Raw genomic sequence first — 12,411 nt, forward strand, 5'->3', positions numbered from 1 at the left:
CTGTAGGAAAGAATACTGGAGTGGGTTGCCATTTCCTTCTCCAAGGGATCTTCCTGACCCAGAGATCAAACCCTCATTTCCTGCAACTCCTGCTTTGGCAGGCAGATCCTCTGAGCCACCTGGGAAGCCGGCTCCATCCACATGCTTGACCGCAAACTTCCAAAACAAATCCGCCTATGTATGTTGCTCAAGACTGTACTGCTGGGGGTTTTTATCAACCTCCTGGCAACCTACATTTGGTTTCTCTTCCTAACTGTTGCTTTTGTGTAGAATTCTTACTGACATTTGTTTTCTTCACTTGGCCTAGTTAGATTTGGTCAAATAAAATATAGAGGAAAGAAACTGTCTTTGTCCCAGGGACCTTTAGTTTTCCTGAAATAATCCTGTCTAAACTCATGTCCAGCCTTCCTTTCTCCTCCCTGTGTATAATCCCTAAAACAGTGTTTCAAGCAAAAGCAAATTTTGTCTGTCTTGGCTCAGTGCTTCTCTTTATTTCCTTCTTATACCTTTAGAGTTAAGGAAGAGTTTGTTAATCAGAAGGTTAAAATAGAAAAATAAATAACCTTGAAAATAACATTGTTGTCAGTAAAGTTTATTTTGTAAACTTCTTAGTATTAGAAGTAAATGTTTAAAGGTTTTGTTTATTCGATGGTGGTTTAGTTGCTAAGTTATGTCCACTCTTGAGACTCCATGGATTGTAGCCCACCAGGTTCCTCTGTCCATGGGATTTCCCAGGCAAAAATACTGGAGTGGGTTGCCATTTCCTTCTTCAGAGGATTTTCCTGACCCAGGGATCAAACCTGCATCTCTTACATTGCAGGTGGTTGCTTTACTGCTGAGCCACCAGTGAAACCCCTGTTCATAACATGCTATACGTTAACTTTTAGGACTTGGAGATTGATTTTATTCATACAGAGTTAGAAAACAGAAGTGTAAAAGCCTTTTTGTTGTCTCACCATTCTCTTGATATTTTCACAATTTTGGGGATTTTATTTTTTCCCCTCTTCAGGAAATTTACTACAGATGGGATTTGTGGCTAATGAGAGAGTCGGACACGACTGAGCGACTTCCCTTTCACTTTTCACTGTCATGCATTGGAGAAGGAAATGGCAACCCACTCCAGTGTTCTTGCCTGGAGAATCCCAGGGACGGGGGAGCCTGGTGGGCTGCCGTCTATGGGGTCGCACAGAGTCGGACACAACTGAAGCGACTTAGCAGCAGCAGCAGCAGAGAATTACTTAAGCAACGTGACCAAAGAGCTCTTGTCTCTAAGGCCTTAAATATTTCTTTTCCTTAATTAAACCTTAAAAAAACCTAATTATCTACTTTATTTCCAAGATCAAAATCACCTTAGGGAAGTCAGAATCTGTAATGTTAATTGACATTTTTCTCAGGGAACAAATACTTGTTTAGGAGATCAACAGCTCTTTAAAATTAAAAAATTTAATATATATTAGATCAGTACTGTAAGAGAAATATAACATGAGGCACATGCATAATTTGAAATTTCCTAGTAGCTACAGTAAAAAGTATAAAAAGTAAAAAAAAAAGTGAAATTAATTTTAATAATATATTTTGTGTGTTCAGTATGTCTAAAATATCATTTCAATACATAATCAGTATAAAAACTATTAATGGGATAATTTATCTTCTTTTTCATATTATGTCTTTGACATATGGCACTTCTCAATTTGTATTAGCCACATCTCAAGTGCTCAGATGCCTCATGTGGCTAGTGGCTACCATGTTGAGCTGCATTGTTTTGGACAGTAACTGTGGCAGGGCTGCATGTCTACCCCGGAGAGCTTATTAATGTATGACTTAGAACCATGGACAAAAGGCATTTTAAAACCTTTTTATTTGGAAATAATTTCAAACATACATAAAAGTTGCAAGAAAGTTAAACTCCGTCTTTTCTCAGTTTGACCTGTTGTCAACTTGTGCTTGCTTGTGTGCTGTGTGTGTTTGTGTATTTCCCCTCCCAAACTGTTGGAGAACATATTTCTTGCTTTTTGACCCCAATATATTTCAGTGTATGAATCCTAAGAATAAGGACATTCTCTCACATAACCACAGTGGTACAGTTACCACTTTCAGGAGACTTAACATTGATTTGGTGTGTTAATATATTGTTTTTGTTCCCTTTTCATCAGAATTTTTTCTCTAGTACAGAATCTAGTTTAGACTTACAGATTGGATCAAACCCACATTGCAGGCAGATTCTTTACTGTCTGAGCCACCAGGGAAGCCCCCGTTATGTATGTTTAGACCCCTTTAATCCGGAACAGTTCTTGAGTTTTTCTTTTTTCCATGTCATTGACGTTTTAGAAGAATGTCCTTTCCCCTCTCTCTGCACGTGGGGTTTTAAAATTCAGGTTAATTGTCCATAGCTGACTAACTTATAAGTGCTACTGGTGGAGGCTCATGGTATCTGGTATCTGTCTGCCCCTCATTGCTGATGTTAATTTTGCTCACCTGGTCAAAGTGTTGTCCAGCTTCTCTTACTGTGTGGGTACTGTGTTTTTCCCTTGCATTTGACAAGTGTTTTATGGGAGGATCTTTAAAACCATGCAGATAGCCTGTTCCTTATCAGAATTTTCTCCTTAGATTTCTCATCGATTAATGTTCCTTGCTTGAGCCATTTTTTATGGTAATAGTTGCAAGCCCCCACCTCCCACAGCTGGTGTGCATATTGAAGTGTAAATGTTCTTAATTGCTTGGATTAATTCCCCTCTGCTCTTCTTCAGTGTGGGTAATTTATATGAAGCACAGTTGGGTTTGTTTCAGTTTTACTTTGATTTTTGGAGTGTTTCCTCTTTCTGTTCTTACTGATTTTATGTTTTGAATATTCAAACATGAAAACCACATAAGAACGTCTACCCAGAGAACTGCACTCCTTCCCTTATCCTGTCCATTCCCTCCGTCTGACTTCATTCTTTTTTACTTTGTTTTTCTCTTATCTTACCTAAAAATAAGCTTGTGTGTATGTATGTCTATATATATTTATAATGTTTCCTTATTGTCTCTTCTTTCTGTGACAGAAGAGCATATTGTATATTCGTTTTTCTCTGTTTTATTGAGATATGATTGGCAATATTTTGTCAGCGCTAAGTGTGTATATGTGCTCTTTTGTACCTTTGCATTTCTGCTTACCAGCATCTAGAAGCGCTCCATGTCAGCTCACGCAGACTGTCCCAACGGTGCTCCATTGTGTCTGTGTACCAGAGTTTATTTGAACAGTGTCCAAGTTTGTGTGTTCAGAGAGTTTTTTGTAGTTTGTAATTGTAACTAATGCTGCAGTAAATAACTTGTGCATGTATATTTTCATATTGTTGGAGGTATATCTTCAGGATAAGTCCTCAGAAGTGGGATTGCCGCTTTGAAGTGTGAAAACATAAGTCGTTAGATTTTGCCAGTTGGCCTCCTGTGGTGTTTGAACCCTTTTGCATTCCCAGCAGCAATATAGGAAAAGACTCCTTTCTCCCACAGCTTCACTGAAACTCGTGCTAATCTGCTAGGGGACAAGTGGTGACTCAGTGTAGTTTTGATCTGATATCCTTTATTATGAGAGAAGTCAGACATCTTTTTAAATATCTATAGGCCATTTTAGGGGAAGGCAATGGCAACCCACTCCAGTACTCTTGCCTGGAAAATCCCATGGGTGCAGGAGCCTTGTAGGCTGCAGTCCATGGGGTTGCGAAGAGTCGGACACGACTGAGCGACTTCACTTTCACTTTTCACTTTCATGCATTGGAGAAGGAAATGGCAACCCACTCCAGTGTTCTTGCCTGGAGAGTCCCGTGGACGGAGGAGCCTGATAGGCTGCAGTCCATGGGGTCGCTAAGAATCGGACATGACTGAGCGACTTCACTTTCACTTTTCACTTTCATGCATTGGAGAAGGAAATGGCAACCCACTCCAGTGTTCTTGCCTGGAGAATCCCAGGGACGGGGGAGCCTGGTGGACTGCCATCTATGGGGTCGCACAGAGTTGAACACGACTGAAGCGACTTAGCAGTAGCAGCAGGCCATTTTATGTCTTATAGTTGTCTAGTCACAGTGTCCATTTTTCTATAGGATTTTTGATCACTCTGCTGTCTTTAAATTTTAAAAGGTCTTTGTGTACTGGGGATATTAGTCTTTTATTTGTGATATATATTGCAAATATTTTGCCCAGTTTGTTATTGATCTTTTTAACTTTTCTTATTATATTTTTTGTCATACAGAAGTTTAAAAATGTTATCTGGTCAAATTTATCAGTCTTTTATTGCATCTGGATTTTTGAATCAGTAGTTAGAAAACCTTTTTATATACCTCAGTTGTAGAGAAATTCACCCATGTTTTCTTTAGGTTCAGGAAGACCCGTCACAGAGTACTGCTCTTACAGAAGAAGTCAGCGCATACTTTGTCCTTGCTGTGCACTCTGTCATCCATGGCTTCCTTGCAGCAGGACAAATGGTAATTATGAACTCTCAGACTTCACAGGGAGTTGGATTTTGAACTCCTTCTACAAATAGATAAGCGAAAGAACAGAGAGAAGCATTCGGGATAAGTTAGAATTTCAGTCAGTTGACAGAATTGAGACTGTCACTTATTTTCAAAAACTCTGTGTTCTTCCTCTGTTTTGAGTTAGTTCCAAGACCAATCTACTGCTTCTGAGATTCTTGTCTGTTAAGTGGGTCCTTTCGTTAAAGGTGGTTTCTTCCTGATTTCATAGGGTGTCTTGCCAAGTCTCCTTGACGTCTTAGAGCTCTGTGTGTCTTAGCACAGGGCAAGGTTACCCGGAGAGCAGTTAACGGCCATGACATTTCTTAGCCGTCCTTTGTGATCCTCCCCCCTGCCGAGGAGAGGCTTAAGATATGATCACCTGTATGTGTGTCGGGATGTGTGTGTGTGTGTGTGCAGAAATCAGTCCTCACAGCCCTTTCTTGGTAGAGATTTGTGTGAGAGGCCCCCTCTGCAGTCCAGAGGCTGGAGAGGGCAGCTTCTCTCTGCTACCAAATCGATGAAAATAATGCTGTAGTGATTCCTTTCTTTAACAGTGAAGAAGGCAAACCAGGCCAGGGAGCAGCAGCAAGTAGATGCTGAGGCCTAGGGTCTGAAAGCCCTCTGTGATTCCTGATGGGTGGTGCAGTGGGAGGGGCCCTGGGTTCTGTTCCGGCTCATGGTCATTCAGGTGTGATTGGCGGCCACTTCTTTCTGGTTTCTAATTTTCTTTATCTGAAAATCAGGTGGTCTCTAAGAACTTGCCCAACTCCAGGTTCTAAATTCTTGTAGTGTCTTTTAGTTCCTACTTTAATGTAGTCCCAAAACCGTAAGCACTTTTGAGTCCTTTATTCTTTTTTAAAAAAATTATTCACTTCCTCCTAAAATTTTCTTTTTTTAATATTCTTAGTATTAAGAGTATTGCTCAGGGACTTGCCTGGTGGTCTAGTGATTCGAAATCCACCTTCCAATGCGGGGGACATGGGTTCAGTCCCTGGTTGGGGAGCTGGGATCCCACATGCCAAGGGGCAGCTGAGCCCACACCCCACAACCTCTGAGCCTGCAATCTCTGGAGCCCATGGGCCACAACTAGAGAGAATCCTTGGCACTGCAACTAAAGATCCCTCATGCCCCAACTAAAGACTGGATGCAACCAAATAAATAAACAAGTATCTTTTTTAAAAAGAGCCAGAGAAATAAGAATTAAATAAAAGAGTATTGATCTGATAAGTTGATTGGTATTTGACATTTTGTCATTTCTGTTTGAGTGTAAGCTGCATGGGAACAGGGACTTGGCTTTAGCACTCAAAAATAAAAGATCGTGTGTTTCTTCTTGGCGTGTCATGGTTTTAGAAGGGCATTCAATTCTAGGGGCTTAGTAACACTGAGTTAGGCCTTAACGTTTCAGCTTTATTATCATATACACCAGTAATCTGCCTTTGTTTTAGTGTCCTAGGTTGTACCCTTTCATAACTATGACCAGAGATCATGAAAATTCATTGTTGGGTGCAGAAAGGATGGAAGTGTTGCCTAATCCTTGCAGATCCATCCCAGTGCCTTGAAAAACAATGCAAAATGCGGTAATGAATTTATACTGAAACCACATTCAATATTAGTTCCCCCTGCCCCCAGCTTATGTTCTGCTGTTTCACTTGTATAATGGATTTCCTTCATGTCTTAAGAATGGGGAATTTAATTATTAAAAAGAAAATCCGTTCTCACTTGGTGTGACATTTATTAAGAACATTCGGCCCTATTGTTGAACAGCTGTCTTATTTCTCTTATGTGGAAAAAAAGCCAATTAAATTTTCAAAGACATGACCCAGAGCCAGATGTTCTCTTGAGGTAGCCCATGTCCCTTTTGTAATGATCAAAAGTATAAAGCAATTCATGTTGCCACCTAACAGTGGTTATCATAGATTTAGTTTAATCTGGAAGGAAATGCCAAGACTTTGTGTAACATAAAATTCATTTAAGCTCCATGGGCTTATAATTATTACTATAAATGGAAGTCTTCTTTTCCAGTATAGATTATGTCTGGAAAATCAGCTTTTCATATTTTTTCCTAGTGAAAGTGAGTTGTGGTGACTGTTTTACTGTTGAAATTTTAAAAGATAAAAATACCCATGTAGGGCGTTCCCTGGTAGCTTAGTGGTTAGGATCCTGGGCTGTCACTGTCGGGGCCCAGGATCAATCCCTGGTTTGGGAACTGAGATCCTGCAAACTATAGCAACATGGCCGGAAAAAAAGAGAGAAGAATAAAAGACATTATATATATGTGTGTGTGTGTGTGTGTGTAAATACCTGTGTAAAATATTTTGACCCTAAGTTTTTATTCAGTTCATTTGAAAAAATATTAGGCATCTTCTGTGTGCTAGTTGCCATGCTGAATGCTGTGGTTATAGGCGCGAACAAGATGAGCATAGCTTTTATTGATTATGATATATTTGGTTGCAGGCACAGGAAACTTACTCTTTTTTTATTTTTTTTTTGCACTTTATTTTTTTATTTTTATTTGTTTTTTACTTTACAATATTGTATTGGTTTTGCCATACATCAACATGAATCTGCCATGGGTGTACACACGTTCCCAATCCTGAACCCCCTCCCACCTCCCTCCCTATACCATCCCTCTGGGTCATCCCAGTGCACCAGCCACAAGCATCCTGTATCCTGCATCAAACCTGGACTGGCGATTTGTTTCTTATATATTATACATGTTTCAATGCCATTCTCCCAAATCATCCCCCCGCTCCTTCCACAGAGTCCAAAAGACTATTCTATACATCTGTGTCTCTTTTGCTGTCTCACATACAGGGTTGTCATTACCATCTTTCTAAATTCCATATATATGTGTTAGTATACTGTATTGGTGTTTTTCTTTCTGGCCTTCTTCACTCTGTATAATAGGCTCGTTTCATCCACCTCATTAGAACTGATTCAAATGTATTCTTTTTAATGGCTGAGTAATACTCCATTGTGTATATGTACCACAGCTTTCTTATCCATTCATCTGCTGCTGGACATCTAGGTTGCTTCCATGTCCTGGCTATTATAAACAGTGCTGCGATGAACATTGGGGTACACATGTCTCTTTCAATTCTGGTTTCCTCAGGGTGTATGCCCAGCAGTGGATTGCTGGGTCATTGGGCAATTCTATTTCCAGTTTTTTAAGGAATCACCACACTGTTCTCCATAGTGGCTGAACTAGTTTGCATTCCCACCAACAGTCTAAGAGGGTTCCCTTTTCTTCTCACCCTCTCCAGCATTTATTGCTTGTAGACTTTTGGATCACAGCCATTCTGACTGGCGTGAAATGGTACCTCATTGTGGTTTTGATTTGCATTTCTCTGATAATGAGTGATGTTGATCATCTTTTCATGTGTTTGTTAGCCATCTGTATGTCTTCTTTGGAGAAATGTCTATTTAATTCTTTGGCCCATTTTTTGATTGGGTCGTTTATTTTTTTGGAGTTGAGTTGCAGGAGTTGCTTGTGTCTTATTGGCTTAAGGAGGTAGTGAAAGGACTGTGCTGGCTCATGGAACTGAGAACATCTAGGGGATATCCAGATGTGAGGAGTGGGCCTGGTGACTCTGTCTTTCTGGTTCTGTGTGTGTGGGCCTCGCAGGCAGGCTCATTCAACATGGTTGTCCTTGGCAACCTAGTTCTCACTCTGAAGGAAAAGAGAGACTCTTCTTCCCCAATAAAAGTGTTGAGTTTGACTCTTACACCACTCTTAAGCACAAGCTGGAATCAAGGTTGCCGGGAGAGATATTAGTAACCTCAGATATGCAGATGACACCACCCTTATGGCAGAAAGTGAAGAGGAACTAAAGAGCCTCTTGATGAAAGTGAAAGAGGAGAGTGAAAAAGTTGGTTTAAAATACAACATTCAGAAAACTAAGATCATGGTATCCGGTCCCATCACTTCATGGCAAATAGATGGGGAAACAGTGGAAACAGTGTCAGACTTTATTTTTGGGGGCTCCAAAATCACTGCGGATGGTGATTGCAGCCATGAAATTAAAAGACGCTTACTCCTTGGAAGGAAAGTTATGACCAACCTAGATAGCATATTCAAAAGCAGAGACATTACTTTGCCAACAAAGGTCCGTCTAGTTAAGGCTATGGTTTTTCCTGTGGTCATGTATGGATGTGAGAGTTGAACTGTGAAGAAAGCTGAGCACCAAAGAATTGATGCTTTTGAACTGTGGTGTTGGAGAAGACTCTTGAGAGTCCCTTGGACTGCAAGGAGATCCAACCAGTCCATCCTAAAGGAGATCAGCCCTGGGATTTCTTTGGAAGGACTGATGCTGAAGCTGAAACTCCAGTCCTTTGGCCACCTCATGCGAAGAGTTCACTCATTGGAAAAGACCCTGATGCTGGGAGGGATTGGGGGCAGGAGGAGAAGGGGACGACAGAGGATGAGATGGCTGGATAGCATCACCAACTCGATGCACATGAGTTTGGGTGAACTCCGGGAGTTGGTGATGGACAGGGAGGCCTGGCGTGCTGCGATTCATGGGGTTACAGAGAGTCGGACACAACTGAGCGACTGAACTGAACTATACTGAACTGATTGTGGACTTAATTGTGTGCCGGAACCTGAACCCATCACTGTGGTCAAAGTGAGGCAGTGCTCTGACTGGCCAGGCCCGAGCCAGGTGGAGGGAATCAGCCCTTTTCTAGCAGGAGAGTGGAGAGTAGGGAGTGGTGGTCCCAGGAGGAAATAAGGCTCTGCCTTGGGGCTCCCCAGATGGCGCCTAGTGGTAATAACCTACCTGCCAATGCAGAAGACACAAGAGATGCGAGTTCTGTCCCTGGGTCGGGAAGATCCCCTGGAGGAGGGCATGGCAATACATGCCAGTATTCTTGCTTGGAGAATCCTATGGACAGGGAAACCTGTTGATAGGGTTGCAAAGAGTCAGACAAGACTGAAGCACGCACGCGTGACCTAGAAGCAAGGGGTGAAAGCAGTCAGCAGTGACCGTTTTCTGCCTTACAACCTAGTAGAGCAAGATGGAATTTCAACAGCAGAGACCCTGAAGAGTGGTAGTGCTCTGATGGAAGAAACATAAGCTGCCGAGGGAACACCCAGCGGAGCACTTCAGGACGAATCTTTCTTTAAAGTATAATGAATAACAATCAAAAGCAGACTCTTAAAATTATGTGTTTGAAGGACATATAATTTGGTGATGGAACATGGCAATTAACCCTATTTTGGACATTTTCGGGCAGAAAACCTGTTGAGTCAGTGCCTGGCTGGGCCAGGTCTCTGCTGCAAGAGGACTGAGTGGTGAACTGCCCCAGGCCCCTGGGGCAGTGACCTCTCACGCAGTGTTCCCTGTGGTGGTGAACATCCTACGTTTCCACATGATAGTGGCTGGTCCAGTGTTGTCACAGTGGAACAGCCACCTCGGTTGCACCTTCAGTGAGAGAGAGCCAAGTGGACTACACAGTGAGGTCTGCACGGGGACCTGAATCACTGCCCCTGTGATGGAAGAGGGTTATTACAGAACATGTCATGGAGAGCATGGTTTTGAGATAGGCCATGATTATGCGAAGGTTCCTCCTGACTGTGGGAGCCCTGCCTCACTTTGTCTGCTACTTCCCATGTGGCAGTCCCTGAGGACTTCTCTTCTCATGGAGGTATAAGCATTCCTGGATGGGTGAGCATTCCCCACACTCACCTGGAAGAACTTCCTGAGAAGGATCACAGAGCTCAGATGGGCAGTCATCCTTACCCTCATTTGGGAGGACTTCCTGAGAGGGATTGAAGCGTGCAGATGGGCGAGCATCCTTACCCTCACATGGAGGACTTCCGGAGAGGATTGCATAGTTCAGGGAACATCAGTGGCCAGGTGAGTGTATTTGAGGTCTGTCTGCTCCTGGACACTGAAACTGTCTTGGAGTTTGCTCAAACTCATGTCCATTGAGTTGGTGATGCCATCCAACCATCTCATCCTCTGTCTTCCCCTTCTCCTCCTGCCCTCAATCTTTCCCAGCGTCAGGGTCTGTTCCTATGAGTTGACTCTGCATCAGGTGGCCAAAATATTGGAGCTTCAGCCTCAACATCAGTCCTTCCAATGAATATTCAGGGTTGATTTCTTTTAGAATTGACTAGTTTGATCTTGCAGTCCACAGGACTCTCTAGAGTTTTATCCAGTATCACAGTTTAAAAGCATCAATTCTTTGGTGCTCAGCTTGCTTTATGGTCCTACTCTCACATCCATACATGACTACTGGAAAAACTGTAGCTTTGACCATATGGACCTTTGCTGGCAAAGTAATGTCTCTGCTTTTTAATACGCTGTCTAGGTTTCTCATAACTTTTCTTCCAGCAAGAGAAGCCACTGCAATGAGAAGCCCACGTACCTGTGAAGACTCAGCACAGCCAATAAAGAAGTGTATTTTAAAAAAGAGTTCACCAAGTTTTAAAATAAATGCATATTGGGCTGTTGTGAGGACTAAACAGGACAGTGTATATTTATCTCATTTTTGAAGTATCTGGTACAGAGTTTGACCCTGAGAAGATGCTCAATAAATGGTAACTGCTAGATTTCCTGAAATGAACAATGAGATTAAAACTAAGCTGTATGTTTTGGGGCCAAAACTTAAATTTGGGGATACTTCTTCACAGTTAGGGCTTCCCTTGTGACGCAGCTGGTAAGGAATCCACCTGCAATGCGAGAGACCTGAGTTTGATCCCTGGGTTTGGAAGATCCCCTGGAGGAGGGAAAGGCTACCCACTCAAGTATTCTGGCCTGGAGAATTCCATGGACTATATGGTCCATGGGGTCGCAAAGAGTCAGACACAAGTGACTGACTTTCACTTCACTTCAGTAATCATGTGATAAAATCATCAGAATAGTGGTTTGCTATGCAAACACATACAACCATGTGTCTGCTGCCAGGCCACTTCCTCTAAGACTGCTGCTCCAAACCAGCCCTGGGAGATGGGGGAGATGGACCCACTGCATCAGGGGAGGTGGCAGGACTCGCCCAAGGCTTGCTCACAGCTGACCCGGGAGAGGTAGGAGTTGTGCGCAGGCTGTACTCACATAGGTGCGTGTACCTTGGAGTTGCTGGCAGGAGAGTTTGCGCTTCATGCTTGTCTGTGAAGGGGAGGAGCTTTGACTCCAAAGGTGAGGCCTTGTCTTATCCCATCATAGGGCTGAGCTAGAATAGTCAGATCATGATTGAAACGGGGCCCAAACTGATGTTGTGATGTAGCTTCTCCACACTTTGGCTGGGTTAGTCATTGTATATATGCTGCTGCTTTCTGCTGTGTTTCTAACCAAGCAAGACACAAGTCAAGTTATTGCTGAAAACATGGTGAGCCAAAGAGTAAATGCTCTTCACTGTTTTTTTTTTTTTTTTTTAAATCTGTGAAGACAAATAGTTGAACTTGAAAATAATAATAAAATGAAGTACATAGAGAAAATCATAATAAAATTAACTTTGTGAATGTTTCTATCACTTCTGTTTGTCTAGCTTTCTGAATATAAAAAGGATCTGTCATTTCATACCTGGGCTTCTTTTAGTACTTAAAATCCATTATTTTGAGTTCTAAAGGTTTATAGGCAGAGTATTTTAATGAATTGAGATTGGTCTAGACTTTAAGCTTCTGCTAAAGCAAACCCTGATTCAGTCACTTCTTACCTTCCTTCTTACCTAAAATATAAATTTGGCTTCCATTTCTCATGGAAGCTCTTCCCTCATGACTGAATTGTTATGATTCATAATTCTCTGATCTCTGCTACATGCTAACCTGGCAGTGAACTTTAATGCATGCGTATCACAATTTAGATGTAAAATATGACCACAGCTGTAGCAAACATGCAAGATAAAGTTCATTATGAAATTCCAGAATGTAGAAATGTAAGGTAGGTTTTTTATTTTTTTGCTTCTGGTAAATAAATTTTTG

At 41.9% G+C, this 12,411-nt stretch overlaps 1 protein-coding gene across 4 annotated transcripts in view; it reads left to right on the forward strand.

Annotated features, from left to right (window-relative positions):
• Positions 1 to 12,411, forward strand: part of TULP4 (tubby like protein 4) — a 199,192-nt gene that overhangs the window by 67,466 nt on the left and 119,315 nt on the right. For 2 of the 4 annotated variants that reach the window (XM_027551944.1, XM_027551945.1), the window contains exon 3: positions 4,350 to 4,457. The exons of the other annotated variants lie outside the window; for them this stretch is intronic. In XM_027551944.1, coding sequence (XP_027407745.1) covers positions 4,350 to 4,457 — 108 coding nt within the window. The remainder of the gene's footprint in view (positions 1 to 4,349; positions 4,458 to 12,411) is intronic. 4 annotated transcript variants of the gene reach the window in all.

The sequence above is a fragment of the Bos indicus x Bos taurus genome, chromosome 9 (assembly GCF_003369695.1).
Source record: "Bos indicus x Bos taurus breed Angus x Brahman F1 hybrid chromosome 9, Bos_hybrid_MaternalHap_v2.0, whole genome shotgun sequence".
Lineage (NCBI taxonomy): Eukaryota > Metazoa > Chordata > Mammalia > Artiodactyla > Bovidae > Bos > Bos indicus x Bos taurus.